At 43.3% G+C, this 23029-nt stretch overlaps 2 protein-coding genes across 4 annotated transcripts in view; one reads left to right on the plus strand and one right to left on the minus strand.

The window, feature by feature from the left end:
* The window catches only part of elmod2 (ELMO/CED-12 domain containing 2), a 5193-nt gene extending 1571 nt beyond the window's left edge, over nt 1-3622 (minus strand). Inside the window, exons 1-7 of one of the 3 annotated variants that reach the window (XM_071407547.1) lie at nt 3436-3622; nt 2062-2209; nt 1785-1813; nt 828-925; nt 611-740; nt 319-452; nt 108-176 (exon numbers count right to left, since the gene is read on the minus strand). In XM_071407547.1, coding sequence (XP_071263648.1) covers nt 108-176; nt 319-452; nt 611-740; nt 828-925; nt 1785-1813; nt 2062-2206 — 605 coding nt within the window. In that variant the 5' untranslated portion in view covers nt 2207-2209; nt 3436-3622. Of the gene's footprint in view, nt 1-107; nt 177-318; nt 453-610; nt 741-827; nt 926-1784; nt 1814-2061; nt 2210-2297; nt 2572-2662; nt 2782-3435 lie in introns of those variants that run through there. The other 2 variants (XM_071407546.1, XM_071407548.1) reach the window with 2 other exon arrangements.
* A 7292-nt stretch (nt 3623-10914) lies between these two features.
* Nucleotides 10915-20467, plus strand: gprin3b (GPRIN family member 3b). Its single transcript, XM_071407545.1, has 2 exons — nt 10915-11051; nt 17004-20467. The coding sequence occupies exon 2, from the start codon at nt 17100-17102 to the stop codon at nt 19857-19859; it is 2760 nt and encodes a 919-aa protein (XP_071263646.1). The 5' UTR covers nt 10915-11051; nt 17004-17099; the 3' UTR covers nt 19860-20467.
* Nucleotides 20468-23029: the final 2562 nt, after the last annotated feature.

The following is a 23029-nucleotide window of genomic DNA, read 5'->3' on the forward strand; positions in this document are numbered from 1 at the left end:
GATGAGTGAATATACTGAAAAGTGCAACAGAACCATAGCTGACATATAAAGAACAGAGTTCAACAGGCCAGTCAACTCCTAAAAGTAGGTAATTACGTGATCCTTACCCATGTTTGGGATGGTTTGCGTGGGACAGCACTTGCCGAGCCTCTTCAGTGTAGTTCTCACTAAAGAACCTGTAATAAACAAGATAACGAATTTAAAAAGTTACGAAATCTAGCTTAAACTTGAGAAGAAAAAAAATACAACTTTTCAGAATACTGATGAGCAAGGTTAGATTGTTAAGGACTGGACAGTCATTCAGACAGCATAACTCACACAAGGTTGGTTAGGCCCAACATGCCCATTCCTCGGAAGTCAGTCTTGGGGTCATCGCCTTGGAAACCAATGTCGCCCCACTGTTTGGTAACTCTGGACTCCAGTTTGACCTCGGGCATCAACAGGTCCCATAACTGTAGAGTCAGACAAGTCCATTCCTGTTAATACTTTACACTTACCTTTAAATAGAGATATTAAAGAGTTTGAAACAGTCATGTTGAACCATCTCACCCAGAAACACTCCATTGCTCCATGCTAGTCATTGACATAAAAAAATGAACGGCCGCAGTACCTTCAAAAGCATTTCCTCGTGTTGGACTTTATCCGAGTCAAAAGTCTCCTTCCTCAACTCTTCCACGGACGTGAATAAGTTCCTGTATCCCGTTATTTGTAAGAGACACAGCTTCAGATTCACCTTAAACCTAGGACCAAAGAGACACACACATTAGTAATCAATACATATCATATAAAATAATATATATAAAATAGTAAAGGGTAACAAGACTGACGTGGGATCCCTCTGCGTTTTGACATTCTTTTCCCTCATGATAAGATCCAGATACTTCTCCAAACCATCCTCCTCCACATTCACAGCAGCTCTTAATAGCTGGAGAGAGGGAAGGAGAGAGGAAGAGAGGAGAGAGGGAAGGAGAGAGGAAGAGAGGAGAGAGGGAAGGAGAGAGGAAAGGAGAGAGGAAGAGAGGAGAGAGGGAAGGAGAGAGGAAGAGAGAGGGACAGAGGAGAGAGATGGTATGATTAGTTATCTCATCCATGGTAATAGCTTAGAGTTTGTGTTAGTACTTCTCCTACAGACTATGCTGTCATAACACGCACGATGAGCACTGAGGTCAGAGGATGGAACAACCAATTATGTATTACCTACTGCCTTGACTATGTATGGGGGAAATGCCATAGTAACAGAGTGATGCTGAGACTCAGAATTGTCCCCTTTAAAATGGATGCCAAACAAAAACGAATATTTGCAAAGTAAAGCAAAACCATACAACTATGCACAACGACGACTTCCAACAGTGCAGATGCAAAGGTTTGGTAAGTGAATGACGACACCAACAGCACAAACCGTCATTTTATTAACAAACTTTGCATCTGCAATGTTCAACTAAATGTGTTTTTGTAAAATATTCAGTGGAAATTGTTAAAAGTAGTCATGTGCTTAGAGTTGTGTGGTTTGTTTAACTTTGCAATCATTGGTATTTGTTTGCCATTCATTTTAAAAGTGAAAAATCAGAGTCTCTGCATGTCTCTGTTACCATGGAAATGCCCATGAACTGTTGATAAGAATGTGCTTAGCATAACAAGAATAACAACCGTCGCGGTACTGATCAATGGATTTCTTAAGTGGGTTAAATGTAACAGTTGATTGTGGTTGTCTGTATGATAACTAGTCAACGATGCATTCCTGCTTCAGTAAAAATCAAGTGAAAGGAATGATTTCCAACATTTACCTTAGATTTGGAGTTATTGAGTGAGTATTCTGAATGAAGAAAAAAATCAAATGACAGGTTAAAAACAGTTCAAAATGATAATGAATAGCACAACTGACAACTTGCTTTTCGTAAGGGTTGGGTAGTGTTCATTGGGCGTCGAATGGAGGAAAAACGGGGAGGACTATCTGGACTTGTCCAATTAGAGACGCCAATTGTTGTTTTTCCGTAACAAAACGTTTTAAAACATGTTCTGTTACCCTAATGAACACTATTTAGCTCTAGAATGTAACCTCACCTGCTTTCGTTGTCCTGGGCGCCCCAGGCTTGTAGCCGGCACAAATCCTTTGCAGCTCGCATTTCCCTGTCACCTGTCTGATGAACCACTTCAGCCAGTATCTAAGGAAGGACGTGTAGAAGTATCCCCAGATGCTGCCGAACATGGTCTACAACACAAACATGTCAGCAAGAGTTCCAAATACAACAAGGCAAGTGAATAACACCATAATCATAAGAGTCAACCAAGACACATACTGGTACGACTGCAATGGCGAGCCGTGCCTCCTCTTCGAGACATTGACAAATGAGCACCCAAAAAGATTCCTGTGTACTCCAGACAAGCCTATCGATTTATCCTTTAGTTGTACGCCATGCAATGGAATTAATGGCAGAATTATTTTTTTTCCAGCGATGGTAATGTCTCTGTAGTAGGAGTTAGCTATTGATACCTTCAAGCTATCAGTCTTTAAAGTACTGCAGGACCTCCCCAAAAACAATCATTGGCTACTCTGTACAAAACCCCATATTCAATGGGAACGGTAGATACGTAGCTAATCTTAAAATGGCATGTCATCAGATAGGCCTAGTTGGTAATGTCAAGTCAATCACTGGAAAGTTACCGTAGCAGTAACTTTCCACGGTGTCCCCATCCCAAATGATCTAAATCTAACTGCAAGTATTTCACAATCATTGGTTTGCTAGCAAGCCATCTGTTGAATGCGGTTCCAGGACAGTCATTTACTTAGCTAGGAGACCAGGCGTGATTCATTTAGACAATTAGTGAGTAGTACAGCCTAGAAATCAGGTGCAGGCTGTGGCACTGCTGAACCAGGATTGCCAGTGAGTAGAGGTGAAATGAGAGATCACGTTGCAACATGAACAGAACGGCTCTATTGTAATTTGAGCTCCTATTTTAGCAGGTGTCTTTACACAAATGGCTTTTGCTTGGCAAAATAACTGCTTTTGTTAGCCGACTGACAGCTTGTCTTTTGTTTAGCAGCTAGGTAGCTGCTAACTAACAATTAGCTAGTCAACTCGTAGTAGATCGTCTCATTTCAGCCACTGTGCCTCCACCGTAAAGCTTCAGCACAGTAGCTTCAGGTTTCTAAGTTAGTTGTTGGGGTACTAAAAATGTACAGTAATTTCATTGACCGGTACAACACTAACTAGCCTAGCTATAACAGACTGACTGTCCTGGAACAGCATTCAACGGATAGCTTACTAGCAAAACAATGATTGTGAATTACTTGCAGTTAGAGATTTAGATAATTAACCCCAGAAAGAAAGTCAACATGTTAATAAACAATTAGCTATACCTGGCTTTGAAGCGTTAGTTAGCTACCTAACGTTAGCTAGCTTAGCTACACAATCACAACAGGTTGTCAATATTTACCTCGAGTAATTAGGTGGATTATGTCAGCAATTTCGCCTTGATTTGAGTGAAGATAGCAAGAAATAGACCTAGTGGTGAGCGTTATTTACTTTAGCAATGCCAAATTCCTCAGATTAAACTGAAAGAGATGTGTCCACTGAGGTAGTGATGTTGACAAGTCTTTTGGCTAACCTCTTCTTTGATTAATAGAATCTCGACGCACAAGTGTACCACTTTACCTTTGGCGCCACCTGTTGGGTTGGGGTATGGTGAGTTGGTGGAATCCTGGGGTGTATTCAATACGAAGATTCTGTTTTTTGCAACAGAACAGAAACCGTGTACTCCAAACGCTCTTCAACGTGACATACATGTTGTTGGGTTCTTAAACGGAAGTTGTAGTTCCTTTTAATTGTATGGTTTCCACGTGTTGCCATTCCAATCTGAATAGTCTGCTAAGGGTTTGGCACAAGCTGCACATCTATAAATGATAAATTCTGCTCTAAAGTGAACTGAAGTTTGTGGGGTTCATTCCAACTTCTTCCAGCCGCTTATTTTTATTTTTAAGAGAGACACGACTGAACTACAACTTCTATTTAAGAACAAAACGGAACTCAACAACATTTGGAGTAAACTTCTTTACCTGCTAATTAATTGCACCCATCTGGTGTCCCAGGTCTAAATCAGTCCCCGATTAGATGGGAACAATGAAAAAAACAGTGGAACTGGCTTCGAGGTCCAGAGTTGAATTTGAGGGCACTAACCTATTATAATAGCTGCATTTCCTATACTTGCCACACGAAGGTGCGGATGTTGCATAGGATGTATGGTGAAAATACTTCCCTAAAGCCACCATGGTCACTGTTCATAGGGATTAAGTTTAACAGCTAGACAAATTCCTTGAATTAGTAGTGTGTTCATATTTGATTGAAGTATGGAATTAGACATGTCAATCTCCCATTTTTAAACACTAATGTTTTGGCAAAAAAAACATTGCATGTATGGATACTTTACTTTACCTATGATATAGCTTTATCAATCTAGGTATCTTCAACTATTTATCTATATATTTTAATCAATAATGTATCTATATATTATATATTTTTATATATTTATCTATATCTATATGGTATCTATATATGTCAATAGATTCCGATAGCACATTTGACCACATCAATCAAATTAAACTTTATTTGTCACATGCGCCGAATACAACAAGTGTAGACCTTACCGTGAAATGCTTACGTACAAGCCCTTAACCAATAGTGCAGTTCAAGAAGAGTTAATAAAATATTTACCAAATAGACTAAAGTAAAAAAAATAAGAATAAAAAGTAACACAATAAGAATACAAATAACGAGACTATATACAGGGGGTACCGGTACTGAGTCAGTGTGTGGGGGTACAGGTTATTTGAGATAATTTGTACATGTAGATAGGGGTGAAGTGACTATGCATAGATAACAAACAATGAGTAGTAACAGTGTACAAAAGGGAGGTGGGGGTCAATGTATATAGTCCGGTGGCGATTTTATTAATTGTTCAGCAGACTTATGGCTTGGGGGTAGAAGCTGTTGAGGAGCCTTTTGGTCCTAGACTTGGCGCTCCGGTACCACTTGCCGTGCGGTAGCAGAGAAAACAGTCTATAACTTGGGTGACTGGAGTTTCTGACAATTTTTGGGGTTTTCCTCTGACACAGCCTAGTATATAGGTCCTGGATGGCAGGAAGCTTGGCCCCAGTGATGTACTGGGCCGTACGCACTACCCTCTGTAGCACCTTACGGTCAGATGCTGAGCAGTTACCATACCAGGCGGTGATGCAACCAGTCAGGATGCTCTTGATGGTGCAGCTGTAGAACCTTTTGACAATCTGGGGACCCATGCCAAATCTTTTCAGTCTCCTGAGGGGGAAAAGGTTTTGTCGTGCCCTCTTCACGACTGTCTTGGTATGTTTGGACCATGATAGTTCATCTGTACAGCACTTTGTGACATCAGCTGATGTAAGAAGAACTTTATAAATACATTTGATTGATTGATTAGTGATGTGGACACCAAGGAATTTTAAACTCTCGACCTGCTCCACTACAGCTCCGTCCATGTTAAGGGGCCTGTTTGGCCCGCCTATTCCTGTAATCCACGATCAGCTCCTTTGTCTTGCTCACATTGAGGGAGATGTTGTTGTCCTGGCACCACACTGACAGTTCTCTGACCTCCTCCCTATAGGCCGTCTCATCGTTGTCGGGGATTAGGCCTACCACTGTTGTGTCGTCAGCAAACTTAATGATGGGGTTGGAGTCGTGTTTGGCCACGCAGTCGTGGGTGAACAGGGAGTACAGGAGGGGACTAAGTACACACCCCTGAGGGGCCCCAGTGTTAAGGATCAGCGTGGCAGACGTGTTGTTGCCTACTCTTACCACCAGGGGGTGGCCTGTCAGGAAGTCCAGGATCCAGTTGCAGAGGGAGGTGTTTAGTCCCAGAGTCCTTAGCTTAGTGATGAGCTTCGTGGGCACTATGGTGTTGAACGCTGAGCTGTAGTCAATGAACAGCATTCTCACATAGGTGTTCCTCTTGTCCAGGTGGGAAAGGGCAGTGTGGAGTGCGATTGAGATTGCGTCATCTGTGGATCTGTTGGGGCGGTATGTGAATTGGAGTGGGTCTAGGGTATCCGGGAGGATGCTGTTGATGTAATTAAAAGGTCCAATGAAGCCATTTTAATCTCAATATCAAATCATTTCTGGATAACAATTAGGTACCTTACTGTGATTGTTTTCAATTAAACATTTCTAAAATAAAAAAAATGCTTCTTAGCGAAGAGCAAATACTCAATGAAAAATGTTGGTATGACAGTCTGGGAGTGGTTTGCATGGGGAGGGGAGAACTTAAAAGTAGTTGTTGGCAAAGAGGTTTGGAACTCTCTTTCTTATTGGTCTATTAACTAATGCGGTAAGCATGGTGATGTCAAAACAGAAGGTCAAAACTCCATCCCATCAAAACAGGTTGAAATTTCTGGTGACCTTTTTTAACAGCCTTTACACTCAAGGGGTATTATCCCTTTCACAGTATTATTATTGTGGAAATATATAGACATATGTATATACAGTACCAGTCAAAAGTTTGGACACACCTACTCATTCCAGGGTTTTTCTTTCTTTTTACTAGAATAATAGTGAAGACATCAAAAAATATGAAATAACACATATGGAATCATGTAATAACCAAAAAAGTGTTAAACAAATCAAAATATATGTTATATTTGAGATTCATCAAAGTCGCCACCCTTTGCCTTGATGGCAGCTTTGCATACTCTTGGCATTCTCTCAACCAGCTTCATGAGGTAGTCACCTGGAAAGCATTTCAATTAACAGGTGTGCCTTCTTAAAAGTTAATTTGTGGAATTTCTTTCCTTCTTAATGCGTTTGAGCCAATCAGTTGTGTTGTGACAAGGCAGCGGTGGTATACAGAAGATAGCCCTATTTGTTAAAACACCAAGTCCATATTATGGCAAGAACAGCTCAAATAAGCAAAGAGAAACAACAGTCCATCATTACTTTAAGACATGAAGGTCAGTAAATACGGACAATTTCAAGAAATTTGAAAGTTTCTTCAAGTGAGTTGCAAAAACCATCAAGCGCTATGATGAAACTGGCTCTCGTGAGGACCGCCACAGGAAAGGAAGACCCAGAGTTACCTCTGCTGCAGAGGATAAGTTCATTAGAGTTAATGGCACCTCAGATTGCAGCCAAAATAAATGCTTCACAGAGTTCAAGTAACAGACACATCTCAATATCAACTGTTCAGAGGAGACACACAGATTCCCGCATTCCTGCACTTTACATACACCCTACATTATGATACTTTCACACCTCATTCCTTTTTCTTTGTTTAAAGTTAATAGTTTTTGGTTTATAAAAAAGAACCTTTTTGATTGGCCTATACCTGTTGCTCGTGTCCCCTCATTTTTGCCACAGGCTATGAGCCAGGCTGTGACAAGTGGGGGCTCATCTGGAGGTTAAAGTTAATTGTACTTTAGTATTTTAGTTTACTTTAACATTTTGTAATAGCTGGTTAAGGTTTTGTCTAGATTGTCTTTGTCTTATTATTGATATGTTTGTTTGTTTGTAATTTGGCTTATTTGATTATTTTGTAGTTAACTTGGGTTAGTTTAGTTCAGATTGCCAACATTTTTTGGTTGAGGGGATGTTTTGGTTGGGCCAATATTGTTGAAGAGAGCGTTGAGAGCCATGTGTTCTTTTGGTTCAGTTAGCTTGGTAGCTAAATTTGGTTAGCAGCCTCCCGGGTGGCGCAGTGGTCTAGAGCACTGCATCGCAGTGCTATGCTGCGCCACCAGAGTCTGGGTTCGCGCCCAGGCTCTGTCGCAGCCGGCCGCGACCGGGAGGTCCGTGGGGCGACGCACAATTGGCTTAGCGTCGTCCGGGTTAGGGAGGGTTTGGCCGGTAGGGATATCCTTGTCTCATCGCGCTCCAGCGACTCCTGTGGCGGGCCGGGCGCAGTGCGCGCTAACTGAGGGGGGCGGGTGCACGGTGTTTCCTCCGACACATTGGTGCGGCTGGCTTCCGGGTTGGAGGCGCGCTGTGTTAAGAAGCAGTGCGGCTTGGTTGGGTTGTGCTTCGGAGGACGCATGACTTTCGACCTTCGTCTCTCCCGAGCCCGTACGGGAGTTGTAGCGATGAGACAAGATAGTAATTACTAGCGATTGGATACCACGAAAATTGGGGAGAAAAAGGGGATAAAATTTAAATAAATAAAAAAAAAAAAAAAAAAAAAAATTTGGTTAGCAATTCACTCTGGGTTTTTCTGGGTTTTGTTCAGGTGGGAGTCCTCTCCTGTTCAGGCTTATCAGCGAGTGTCAATAGGAGGCTCGTTGTGTTTTTGTTTTAGGTGGCAGTGAATGTGGGTAGAGCATCCCTTTCCCTTTTCCCCTACATCGGCTCGGGAGCACCTCCGTGGTTATGGGGGGGCCGCCAGTTTCTGCTAGGAGCCGGGACTGGTATTCCGGACGAGCCCCCACTTGTCACAGGCCGGCTCATATCCTGTGGCAAAAATGAGGGGACACGAACAACAGGTATAGGCCAATCAAAAAGGTTCTTTATTATAAACCAAAAACGATTAACTTTAAACAAAGAAAAAGGAATGAGGTGTGAAAGTATCATAATGTAGGGTGTATGTAAAGTGCACGGATGTGTGATCTGTGTGTGTGAATATGACTGAGTGAAAATTATGTAAAACTACAAAGGAACAAACAAAACAGGATCATACCTGGAGGAGCAGAGAGAGAGACAAAAGTGGTTAGTGAAGCAGCTTAAATACCCTGAGCCCAGGTGGTGCCAATCACTAACGACCCTCTGCCTGCAGGAGGAACACACTATTTAGTTCAGTTCTTTGCACCCCATCAGTGAGGTATTGTTTGTTTTGTGACACAGCGTCTTTCAGAGCACTGGGTTTCCCTGTGACTTACTCCTCCCGTGTATGATAGTTTTAGCCTGCCTCATTAACGACGCCTTTTGCCTATTCACTGCCTGTACTTTAGCCTATCGGATTTCCTGTTATCAACCTATTGCCTGATCTCCCAGACTATATTACTAGCCTTTTCCCTGCCTGTACTGTTGCCCTTTTGAACCTCTTATATATGACCTTCTGCCTGCCCCTGGACCCAGCTACCTGCCTCCTCCTGTGGTCCTTTACAATAAACACCTCCTGCGCTTGAAACCAAATCTCTGTCTCCCCTCGTGTTCATTACAATAACCCTTACCTTAACCATTTTACATTTCAACTTCAACGGGGTCGGGGTGATAGTTGGACTTCCCAAGGATCCCAGGGAGCAATGATCCATAACACAGTGTCTTGGTGGTGAGGATTGGGGACATGACAGGGGGGACAACACATGGAGATACTGAATCAGATTAATTTGACCTGGAAATCTAGACTAAAGTCATTGTCCCCCTGAGTGCACTGCTGTCGAACAGCACCACATGTACTGTACTGTCACAGTGAAACATCTTCACATCTCCACTGCATACAGTACAGGCAGTGGCAGATTTAGGCGGAAGCCGACATTTGAGTGATTGGTTGTCTATCGCTCATTTTCACGTCAATGATATCATGATATCAACCGTGTGGGACTGTGGGTCAATTAACCTTGTCGGAGTGGGCATCCTGATTTTAGTTTGTGAGCTAGGCAGGCTACTGCCTGGGAGGGTCTCCCACTCAGAAGTACAAGATGGGGAGGGGGCGGGGGTAGGTGGACCTCAGGTCTCCCCACTGGAAGCCCGGGGTAGGGGGAGCGGGGGAATCTATCAAATAGTGCATCTCTAACTTTGTACAGTACTAATGCAATTAGCAATGCAATTAGTTGTGCAATTTAGTTGGTGTGTTTCTTGTTTGAAGTGCAATAGTGTAATAATCAGGTTCTCTTCTTTATAAGTGTGTTATTCTATTTGTGTATTTGTGTGATTTACGGATTTGTGCGATTTAATTTTATTTGTGTGTTTTTTGTTAGGAATAGGGTAATAGTGTAATTCGATTCTCTTTTTATTTGTATTTATATATTACAATTTGTTTCTATTTGTCTTTGTTACTTCTTTTTGATATTTATGAGTCTTATTTTTGTATATATATTTATATTTATATAGTTTTAAATGTTCTGATTATTTATTTGTGTTGTTCCAAATGTCTGAATAAAAATGAGTTAGTGTAGAATGGTGCTTTTTGTTGTTGGGGGGGGGGTTGCCCAGGGAGCCATACAAGCTAGAACCACCACTGAGTACAGGGCATAATTATGGTGCTTTTCCCCTTCAGTGCAAGTGCATGCACAGTCACATCCACATACAGTGATGGAAATGGATAGTGTATTGCCACTGCCTCAACACAACACTACAGACAGTGTTGCAGTGACACTGTATGTAGCCTATAGATTGTTGTTCCCATTCAGCAAGCAATGCCGTATGTAGTCTACAGGAATTAGATATATAGTGCCCAATGCTCCAAATGCTTAACATCATTTATTTTTTATGTGGAACATGGATGATACCGGAGCAGGAAATAACTAGCCTATCATATGTAATTAAATGCTGCTTTCTCTATGTTTGATGTCCCTGCAATTCTGTGTCCTCCTCTCTTTCATACCATTTTTTCCCCCATTCTTTTTTTCTTTTTCTCTTTTACAGTCATTGAGCGTCCCGAAAACAATGCAGTGTGGACATCCCCTGGGACAGCACGATCTCGCAGAAAGCGAGAGGTGACACCACGATTTGTTAGCTCCAATGACAATGTAGCCTATTGCTCGATGAAGCGTAAAGCAAGTTTGATATGATAACTGTTTGTATAGGAGGACCCAACCGAACAAGCATGAGTCATTGGGCACAGCCACATCTTCGCTAGACCCTCGGAAGAAAATCGATATTACATGCTTGACCCAATTATCATTTAGGCTACCTCTGATCAGACCTGTATTCCGAACCGCTCCGATCGAAGGCGCGGCTTTATGTCACGGAGACCTGCTTGAAATTCTTTCATTGATATTCAGCCGGGGGCTGCAGCCGCACGTTGGAAACAAACAGTGGCTAAATAGCGCAGTAATCAACCCCCGAATATGATATGATACGGGGACTACACCGCACCAGGTAAGCTGTCTCCTCTTTGTCTGAATAAAGTATCGTTAAGATAATATGTGTACAGATAATGAATTCCTCCGCAAGGTCAAATATGACTGTAAAGCCGCAGGGGGGGTCCTGAAATTCCTCTGTGTTGATGTGTTGGTTATTAGGAGTGGGGTTCGGATGTGCATCGTCAATTGACATGGTTATGATGTTGTTTCTCTCACCTGACTGTATCTTTTCATCGCATTCATCCGCACATCCCTTTGTTTTGTCATGGGTACGATATTGTTGTATTTTCTATATCAATGTAGGCTACATCATAAGATAATTGTCTGTGGTTGAAACTAATTGCAGTGGGGATATTTTTTTCGAGAGAGGAGACCCTAATATGACGAATGCATAGACACGTTCAAAGCTACGGACGGATTGGGTAGCCTATAGGCCTACTAAATGTGTAGTAGAAGTGAAACGTGAGATAGATGAGAAAGAAGGATATTCTCTACTATGTGATGCTTCTAAAGGAATTCATGTCATAATGGTAAAGTAGATGTATGTCTAGGCTACATTATCTCCATCGCTAAGTCCATGCATTCTAGTCACCGGTCACTGACTGTATAAAATTGTATTTTAAATATATGGTATCTCCAGGGAAACACACAGACCTACGAATGACTATTTCAGAATGAGATATGATATGACCATTCAATTGTCAGGGTCCATTCCCCCAACTCACCTATTGTATCATGTGATAGGTTGTGATATGTATGTAATATGTCAGTCAATTCAAGAGGGGGGAAACCTCAGACGTCCTAGATATATTTGATCCTACTGTACGATACGCTTTTTGAAAATGGTTTTCAAAATATTTAATGTATTTATTTTGCAAATGTAGAATGTGCAATTATTTTGTGATAAAGGTCCAATGCAGTTTTTATTTAATTATCAAATCATTTCTGGGTAATAATTTAAGTACCTGACTGTAATTGTCTTCAATTCTAATTGTAAAAAATAAACAAAATATTGCTTCTTAGCAAAGATACATTTCTAAAGCAATAATTTTGTTAGGACTGTCTGGGAGTGGTCTGAGTTGGAAGGGGAACATTTAAATCTAGCTATTATTGGCAGAGAGGTTTGGAACTCTTTCTTATTGGTCTATTAACTAATTTACCCATGGCGATGTCACCAGGCAGGCAGAAATTTCAGGCGGACTTTTCAAACACCTCTTACCCTAAAAATGCATTATTATAATTTTCGCAATTTCACAGTATTATTCCAGCCTCATAGTGTGGAAATATATATAAAACACAGGAACGTCACTTTTCTTTACTGCATTGGGCTTTTAAAGCAGTATTTCTCCTGTTTTATCAGTAATATCAGTATTAGCCTAATTTATTACCAATGAATGATGTTGTCGGGTGTTCACACAATCTATGTCCTGTTTGGACCGCTATATTGTATTGATTAGCAATAATATACACTATATACAAAAGTATGTGGACACCCCTTCAAATTAACGGATTTGCCTATTTCAGCCTCAGCCGTTGCTGACAGGTGTATAAAATCGAACATACAGCCATGCAATCTCCATACACAAACATTGGCAGTAGAATGGCCTTATTCAAGAGCTCAGTGACTTTCAACAAGGCACCGTCATAGGATGCCACCTTTCCAACAAATTTCTGCCCTGCTAGAGCTGCCCCGGTCAACTGAAAGTGCAGTTATTGTGAAGTGGAAACGTCTAGGAGCAACAATGGCTCAGCCGCGAAGTGATAGGCCACACAAGCTCACAGAACGGGACCACTGAGTGCTGAAGTGCGAAGTGCACAAAAATTGTCTGTCCTCGGTTGCAACACTCACTACAGAATTCCAAACTACCTCTGGAAGCAACGTCAGCACAAGAATTGTTAGTCGGGAGCTTAATGAAATGGGTTTCCATGGCCGAGATGCCGCACACAAGCCTAAGATCACCATGCTCATTGGCTGGAGTGGTGGAAAGCTCACCGCCATTGGACTCTGGAGCAGTGGAAACGAGTTCTCTGGAGTGATGAATCACGCTTCACCATCTCGGTTTGGCGGATGCCAGGAGAACGCTACCTGCCCCAATGCATAGCGTCAACTGTAAAGTTTGGTGGAGAAGGAATAATGGTCTGGGGATGGTTTTCATGGTTTGGGCTAGGCCCCTTAGTTCCAGTGAAGGGAAATCTTAATGCTACAGCATACAATGGCATTCCAGACGATTCTGTGCTTCCAACATTGTGGCAACAGTTTGGGGAAGGCCCTTTCCTGTTTCAGCACGACAATACCCCCGTGCACAAAGCGAGGTCCATACAGAAAGGGTTTGTCGAGATCAGTGTGGAAAGACTTGACTGGCCTGCACAGAGCCCTGACCTCAACCTCATCGAACACCTTTGGGATGAATTGGAGCCAGGCCTAATCGCCAAACATCAGTGCTCGACCTCACTAATGCTCTTGTGGCTAAATGGAAGCAAGACGCCGCAGCAATGTTCCAACATCTAGTGGAAATCCTTCCTTAAATAGTGGAGGCTGTTATAGCAGCAAAGGGGGGGACCAATTCCATATTAATACCTATGATTTTGGAATGAGATGTTTGACGAGCAGGTGTCCACATATAGTGTACCTCGCTGGATCTTATTTACCACCTTGTTGATTCATCTGCTTGGTTTATTCCACTGAATTCCCCTCGAAGTAAGAATCAAGACAAATCTAATTACAAAGTCGTATTTATATGCTCCCGTGTCTCAAATGAACAGCTTGGGGGCCTCTCGCTCATCTTCGATATTAGCATGGGGTGATGGAACTCCTGATGGGAGACCCCACAGCTACTCTACATGAGGCAGAGGACACACTGACCCCTTCCTGTAGGATACAGTCACCTCCTGCTTCAAGTAACCAAGGCCCTTATTCATAAAGAGTAAGCGTGAAAGTAAACTGATCTAGGATCCGTTTAGTCTTTTAGATCATAATGAATAAGATTACATGGACTGAGGGGACCTGATCCTAGATCAGCACTCCTATTCTGAGGGCCGTTATGAATCAATACGGGCCCTGAATAAAGGAGTGACTAGTCTATCCCTCTGCCTCTCCCCTCAAAATGTACTCTGACAGAGTAACTTAAACCCACAGTTCTATTATATGGAATATTGATCCTAAACTGATCCTAGGTCAGCATTCTTACTCTCACACTTACTCTTTATGAATTCGGGCCTATTCATTGTTTTGTGCAGAAAATAAAATGTCACAGGTTCTGGCTATTTGGATATGCCCAAAAAGAAGACTAACCTTTCCTTGGCTGAGAACAAACTTAATGATGAGGATGATTAATAGTGAGGCCCAAAAACAGCACCCTAGGACACAAAGTTCCAGAACAACAGATGCTTGAAGTCAGCATCTAATTTTGATTGAGATAAACTACATAGGAAACACATCATTTTATAGGATGTGAACGTCCTCGGATGACAGTTCAAGGAGTCACACACAGTGTGTCTGTGTGAGTGCTGAGTTGCTCTGATTCTTCATTTTGCCCCTGTACACCTGGTTCAATTATTGGGGGAGAGTTGATTGCTGAAAGCTCGGTTGGCCACTGAAGAACAATTTCATAGGGAACCATCGTTTCACTTCACACCTCCAAGGGGTTGGATGTGATCTCGTCCGACAGCCAGAGCCACTTGTCAAGGCAGCCAGAGAGTGGTGCCGTAGTAATAGACCACTTTCTTATAGTGTGAATATACTGTACACGTTTGCCAACTGTGTGGCATGGAGAATCCAATCTGACAAATCACAACTCAAGCACTCAGGACTATACAAGCGATCCTATTTTCCTTCTGTACTAAAAATACCATGGCAAAGCCATTTAGTTCGTACCTTTCAGAAATCGGATTTCTTTTTGAGTGGGCCGCTGCTCACTCACTCTTTCTATTTCTCTCTGTCTGGAGTCTGCAGCTGCAGGCTTAGACACTGCTTCAGATCTATTTTCGGATGGGTGTGTGCGTTTGGCCTACATATAAGCCAATACACTCTGATGTATTTGAGCCTACAACTCCAAATGGAATATTTAGTAGCCTGGCTAGGACATTCAGTAACTAGAAGTGTCTGATTTAGAAGGATAAGGATAACCCGTTGAGACATTTACTTTGTTATTAATGACAATAGGCCTGCTTTTTAATTGCCATAACCTGTAGAATGATGACGAGGAAAATAAGATCACAGAGTCGAAAATGGACAGACTCTATAATGAATGAAGCCTATTGGAAAAATCCAATGGGCTAATTGAAGTGCATTTGAAATCTCCCCAAAATGGTTCAATGTCTTATCTATGTCCACAATTAACAGCTCTGTTGGTGTAGCTTCAGGGGAGATGTTGCAACAGATGAGACCAACAAACACACAGAGGTCTGTGTTTGAGGCTAGCAGATGGCTCATTTCAGACCTTTTTAAAGGACTTATGTCATACAGATATAGGATCTTAATTTGATCACTCTTTTGTTGCTGAGAAAACTCCTACAAAACTGTCCATTTATTAGTCCACATAATAATTCACATTTCCTGTTGCTGCAGGACTATTTTCCTACTGTAGGAAACTGCCTCAAATGAAGATCCTACATCTGTAGGCTGCAGTGTTTGATATCTCTTTATTTAACCCTTATTTTATCAGGTCAATTAACTTACAAAACATGATCATTTACAGCAACGACCTGGGGAATAGTTACAGGGGAGAGGAGGGGGGATGATTGAGACCATTGTAAACTGGGGATGATTAGGTGGCCCTGATGGTATGAGAGCCAGATTGGGAATTTAGCCAGGACACCATGGTTAACACCCCTACTCTTACGATAAGTTCCATGGGATCTTTAGTAACCACAGAGAGTCAGGACACTGTTTAACGTCCCATCGGAAAGACGGCACCCTACACAGGGCAATGTCCCCAATCACTGCCCTGGGGCATTGGGATATATATTTCTTCTAATGGTAAAGTCAAGCGTGGAACTAAAGCTACACTATTGCTTTCACTTGTTGCGATTGCAAAGTCAATGCCTCTGTCCCCACTTAAGGATAATTCAATAGATTTGCTCCAGGGTTAAGAGGAATTATTTAATTCACTCAAGCTTGTTGAAATGTGTGGTAAGTGCTTGTGATTGCTGTAGTCTTTCAAATTCCATCAGTTTTTGAGCAAAAATCATTTGTGGCATAGTTAATCTTAGTTTTGGCATTGCTTTATCTTCTCTGCTCCAAAGGGACTCGGAATGCTCATGGTCCATCATTTCAAAACAGTTTGCAGTCATCAGAGACACATTAAAATGAAATGTACTTACTGGAATGAAAAGAGGAAAGGCCAACAATCTCTGAGCAGCAAAACAGTTTCGGTCAGTTTTGAAGCAGCATTGTCTTGGGCTTATTGTTAGTAATTTGGAGTTATTGCTATTATCTGTTGCTTTGTTTACAGATTCAGTTAATTCATTCAGTTCTGATGCGGTTGTTGGCACACAGTCTGTATTGTGATGGATACTAGGAGTCAGAAATAAGCGAAGGTGTCAACTCCCATTGTTTTAATGTATTGCCTCATTGGTCACTTCTCCATCAGACGTCTGGTCTCGAGGATGAAAATCTAGATAGAAAAATATCCATAAATGTTTTTTGGAGTGCTCTACACTGCGGTACAACTGTTCCTCATCGCTCATCGTGTTAGTTTTCTAATTTCAAGTTAAAATGTCTTTCTGTTTAAAAAAAAATGTAATAAAGTCTCACGTTTTTTGGGGTGTTTCGATATCAGCTTTGAGGTCAGGATGTAAAATGCAAGAGTGAGAAAGACATTACCAAGATCATCATTTTATATTATATTAGAGGATATTATACTATATAAGGTGTATAGTATAATATCATTATCTACATGGAATGATCTAATGTATTGTTCATACTTCTTCTCTGAAACTAAAACTATTCTATTTTCCTACTTTATAGGGAATTACACAAATAGACAGGGATAGGATTGTGGACACCTGGTTCGACTTTGGATCCCTACAGTAGAAGTGGCTAAGAGGACTGTCTCAATACAGGATGGGAACCAACCCAAAAAGGACAGTGACAGTCCAAATGGTCCCTCAGCTGGCTGGAGTGGAAGCTCTGGGAAACCAGGAGTCTAACGCCAACTGGGCTAAAGAACCTAACCTGAACCTCACCCAGGGTTGCCCTGCCCCCACCACTACCCCTGCCCTTACAGAACACACACAGGATAACCTGTGTCTGACAACCCCCAACACAACCTCCAGGATCCAATCAACTGGCCATGGACAACCGGTTGGCGGCGGGGTGGGGTCCAACACCAATACACCTTTCTCGACCAATGGCGATGGAGGGAAATCGCCATCGGAGCATGTGATTGGAATAGAGCAGCAGATGGTATTGACATGCCGAGGAGGTGTGAGTGTAACCGAAGCGACGGCAGAGGGCCGTAGGGACGGCAACGCCAATTTGACAGCGTTAATCCCCACAGCCGCCGCCGAGGAGAAGGAGAAGCATATCTGTAAGGCCGGCCTGTCGTCCGCCGTTACATCATCAAAGGTTGACGTGCATACAAATTACTGCAGAGAGAAAGAGCCTGGTGGAGCAGGGGCGGGGGAGGGGTGTGCAGCCAAGCCATCGCCAGAGCCCACAGCAGTACAGAGTGCTACAGCCAGAGTTTCTGCAGTAGCTAAAGAGGAGTCACTACTAGCAGGGGACAACAAAAACGCAACCACACCAAATCAACATCCCCCTCAGACCTGTGATCCAAAGCATACCTCGGCCTCTGAAGTGCTGACGTCTCTGACAACTCCCAAACAAGGTAAGGCAGAGGGAGCTGCAGTGACTACAAACAAGGTTGCTCCGCCTCCTTACAAATCAAAAGAGGCTGATAATAGTGCTACAACACAGAGTCTCTCACATTTACCTAGCCCCGCCACCGCCACCGCCACCAACCCTACTCCATCAGAACGTCCTCTACAGGCCTCTAAAGAAAATACGTCCAAGACAAACTCTCAGAACCCTCCTTCCCAAACGGAATATAACAAAACGGCAGCTACATCGCAGCAGGAACAGACCAAGGAGACGGCAGTAGCTCCTGTCAATGCTGCCATCACCATCACGCCTCCATCTTCAGACAGCAAGGAAAACGTAGGGCTTAGGAATAAGGCCTCAAGTCCGGCATCCCCTGGGAAGAAGGATTTAAAACCTACTCCAGTAGCAAAGACAGAGATCTGCTTAGATAAACACCTGCAGGCGGCATCGTCAGAGTCTTCATCACAGAACGATTCTCCCTCGTCACCCAACGAGGCCCAACAGAACCAACAGCCTGAGGCCCAACAGAACCAACAGCCTGAGGCCCAACAGGGCCAGAACCAACAGCCTGAGGCCCAACAGGGCCAGAACCAGCAGCCTGCCCACCATGCAGCACAGGTGACAGATGAAGCCGTCCAGACTGCCTCGGTCTCGGAGGAGATGCAACAGAAAGCCCACTGCAAACTATACCGGGAGGCCTCCACCATGACCCGCACCCCCACCGCCACCCCCACCCATAGCAAGCAGGGCCAAGACGTGGAGGTCCAAGCAGTGGCTAACGTGTGCAGCCGGGCGGTCTCCACCAGCCCCAGCCTGTTTCCTCTGCCCCCGCCCTACAGGTCCACTGACAGAGGTGCTGCCCTGAGGGAGGAAGCAGCAGCTGAGAGCCTGTCTGTGGTCTACCAGGTGCCCCTCCACCAGATTCACATGGGCAGCAGTCCATCCTGCCCCCCGCCACCTAACTACACCGCAGGTCTCAGGTCCGGGTCAGAGCGATTGACCCTGGAGGCGGGGTCATGCTCCAGTCAGAGTGCCGGGGTGGTGCTCCATGCAGAGGAGGCGGTGGCGGCCCTCCATGCAGAGGTCGCCAGGCTGGGGGCCAAGCCTAAAGATCTGTCAGTCGGGGGGGCAGCAGCGCTATGCAACATCCAGCAGAGAGGAGCACTCCCGCCTCTGCAGCCCGTCTACCAGATCAACATCGAGCCGTGTGGCGGCCAAAACGAGCCGGTAGCTAAAGCGAATCATCACCAGCATCGAGGCGAGAAGGCAGTGGCAGACTCCCAATCCAAGCCCAATGCAGCAGAGAAACCAAAGGTGTCTAATGAAGCGCAGACCGTGCCAACGCAGCCTGCCAAGCCTCCCTCTGCTAAAGCTCCATCCCCCTTGTCGCCAACTGCCGCAATCAAGACCAAATCCTCCGACAATAAGGCTGCTCCTCCTCCTTCGCAGTCAACTTCTTCCGTTACCAAGCCCAGCCAGGCCTCAACGACAACCTCCAAAAAAGCAGAGGACACTAAACCCAAGACGGCAGTGAAAGCGGCGAAGGAGAGCATTGTTAAGGGGGTTGGGGGCGTTAAGGCTTTGTTGGGCAAGAAGAAGCAGGAGCAGCTGGAGCCGGAGAGGAAGGAAAAGGAGGACGGAGACGAGGAGGGGAAACAGAAAGGAGAGAAGAGCGTGCACGATGTGCTGTGGGACGAGCAGGGGATGACCTGGGAGGTGTACGGCGCATCCGTTGACCCCGAGTCCCTTGGCTTTGCCATCCAGAGCCACCTGCAGTGTAAGATCAAAGAACAAGAGAAGAAGGTCGTGACCCAGTCATCACTCAGGAAGTCCATCTCAGTGCCGCCGGTGGTGCCCGACTCGCCCGCCGCCGTTGCCGTGGACGACGCCAACAGCAGGAAAAACAAGAGGAGACAGCAGAACGTTTTCAGGTCCATGCTGAAAAATGTCAGACGGCCCAAGTGCTGCGCGCACCCTCCCCCTACCGCCGTGCTGGAGTGAGAAGGAGAAGCAGCGGGCTGTGTGCAGCCCACACCATCAGCTGAGTCCCCTATAAAGCAGGCTGGTTCACCCCTTGTTCTGGTTCCTCCGATGCCAAGCCATGTGTGGATATTGGGATCTCTCCCTAACCCTACTGGTCAGATGTTGTGGTATACAATGTTACCTTAGATAGGGTTGATGATTATCAACGGAAGAGGGCAAAACTAAAAGCTCAAACAGGTTCTTGGTATGGACAACTTATTTTTTAGATGAGAGAGATTCTAACAGTATTTAATGAAAAATGGCAATACTAATATCTTAGTGAAACGCATGTGTGTTAGTACTTATGGCAGTCATAACTCATTTTACCACTATGAAGTCCTGGTGTATATAGTACATGCCTCTGATCTTTGGGCGTACATACATATTACTGTCAGTATCATACCTTCCAACAGATGTGCAACTAAATATCACTCCTTCTCAGTGCAGTGGGTGCATTTTGGTATATATACAGTACGATTACGTTCCGGGTGTATTGAACAACCTCTATTTATATATTGTTTTTTGTTGCAGATTTTATTTTGAATGGGAACTACTTATTTTGTCTTGATAAAGAAGAAGAAAACCTCTGCTGTGCTCATTTCCGTATGTCTTATATACAATATAACACTGGGCCTGTGTGCATTTAGGTGCTCTATATTTAGTCTCTGTTCTCTTCGTTTTGGATTAAAAAAAACTCAAGGTGAAAACTGATCTACAGCCGAGCAGTTCTTTTCTGAATTCATTGACAGGTGTTTCAAGAGAGCGTTAGCGGCGTGTATCCCCACAGTGTGAGTTCCTCAGTTACAATGTGTTACCAGATGTTGCTTGAGGATGGGTAGAAGGTCTGTTTGAAGCAATATTGTAGCTGATAGCTGATCTATGGGGACCGGAAACGATTGAGAGCGTAAGTAATGTCTAGTAGTAGAGACATGGCCAATCCGAGGAGCTCTGAGGTCTCTATTTTTAAATTCATCTTCCAATTGGTCTGTGAACCATCCTCATGAAACACCCAGCTTGTCATATCCTTTATGGAATCATAATACTCTTCTTTTTTTTAAACCATTGGTTAGACTCTGTTCGTGTACTAGATGAAATGTCAGCTTTTTGACTTGCTCTGATTCTAAACATAAATATTCTGATGTTGTATATGTTTAGTTGTACACACTGTATCATCAGCTACAGTGTTCTGTTTCAATAAGTGCATCTGAAAACTGCTGTAGAAGGCTGTTTGAAACCACAGGGGACGTTGTTCAGGGTGTATCAGCAGGCAGTAGTGGAGATGTGTACTGCTTGTGGATTAGTTGTCGATGGGCTTTATACAGCCCATTCCCAAAATAATGTCCTTGAGACAGTGGTGAAGTTGACCCAAAGCACAAATTAGTGTGTGTATACAGTACTCCACATTATTCAAGCCCTTTTCCTCTAATTAAAATTAGATTAAATTAAAATACTTATCAAAGCTAGGACAAAAGAACCACTTCAAAATTAGATGGTTGAATATTTGCGGAGAAGGAGAAATATAGTCTCTATCAAAGACTCAAACAGTTTATTTTCAAAATCATTTAAATTTAGAATCGTTCACTTGCTGGGTTAGTTTAATTGTGGGTTTACATCTTTGATTGGATTAGTCACAGTTAAAGTAAAAATCACAACATCTGTGAATTACTGTGGACTTCTATTAGAGAAGACAAATTAGTATTAAGATTTTTTTTCAAAATGCATGTTTTTATGTTTAAGTCCATTAGTACATAAGACAGATCAAAATGTAAGTCACCATTTGTTTTTTTATGATGCATCTATACTCCAAAGCCAATCATTGTAAGAGGCAGGTAGGTCTACATTCCGAATCCAGGGATGTGAAATGTATGAGCAGAGCAAATTAAACTGAGTCTGCTTACATAAAGTTCATTCAAACTTTCAATTTATCTAGTCTCTTTTAGAATCACCTGAAACATACCTTTTTTCCCTTAAGAAAAAATATCCGCTTAAAAATATGACATAAACCTTGTTTCCTCCACATTGTTATTAAGAGTAATGAAGTTATTCAATTATAAACAATGGAAAATATAGTCTCAACGTGTTGATATAGGCTTACCATCACATCCTACTGTGGAATGGGGAATATTCACAGCCAATCTTCTTTGTTTGGGAATTACAACTAACTGTCTGTTTGAATACACTGTTTGAATACACCCTCTGTCTCAGTGTGATACACTGATTTCACAGGACTGTGCTGTCACTTCCTGTGTGTCTGGGTGTATGTGTGTGTCACCACTCATCACTGCATTCGTCACAGTGGGCTGTTAGGTTAGGTGTCCTGGGCTATTCTGTTCCCTGTCAAAAGAACACACACACACACACACACACACACACACACACACACACAAAAGTCCATCCCCCTGGTATTCAAGGTGTTAAGACGAGAATCACACCCCCCACACACTCACAACCAGACAGTCATCTCAGTTGCTGATTGAAGGGGCTGCCACAGTGAAGTGCATCACCAACCTATTTTGTCATGCCGCTATATTTGGGAGGAGATGTATCGAATTTGGACTGACACTTTTTCTATGTGTGTAGAGCTACAAGCATCCCCTGATCCTCTCCCTCCATCTTCCTTCAATGTTCTCCCATCTCTCTGCGCTCTCTCTCTCCATCTCTCTGTCCATAGATCACGACCAGCAGAAGTCGACTCACCAGCCTTAATGCTGACTCCCTCACCCCGGCCTTAATTAGCTGGTGTTTCAATATTTAATGTCCCCCTCGCCCCCCGTGTCCCTGCTGCTGGTTCCCATTTGAAAGTGCAGATTAGATGTGGCCATAGGCGGTGGGTGTTAAACACAAGAGGAGATTCATTGTGATGAAAAGACTGTAAGATAGAGAGACTGAGACAGAGAGAAACAGAGATGGGAGGGAGGGAGGGAGGGTCTCCTCTCTGGCAGGATAAGAAGTCTAGGGAGTAGAATTGAAACTGAGTTTTATTTTAGAGTTATAAATCACAAGGTTTGGAAAATGAAATCCCTGCCTTAAAAATAGATATAGGCTATTTGACTTGCAGATGATCATTGATTTAGATGAAAATAAATTGTGCGGGGCCCAGAAACTTAATTAAACTGAGAGCCCGTGTTCATCAACAGTTGGCCAGTCTA

The sequence above is a fragment of the Salvelinus alpinus genome, chromosome 6 (genome assembly GCF_045679555.1).
Source record: "Salvelinus alpinus chromosome 6, SLU_Salpinus.1, whole genome shotgun sequence".
In the NCBI taxonomy this organism is placed as follows: domain Eukaryota; kingdom Metazoa; phylum Chordata; class Actinopteri; order Salmoniformes; family Salmonidae; genus Salvelinus; species Salvelinus alpinus.

Excerpts from the sequence above, each read along its gene's own strand:
- gprin3b (XM_071407545.1), top strand. The coding sequence starts at position 17,100 with ATGGGAACCAACCCAAAAAGGACAGTGACAGTCCAAATGGTCCCTCAG.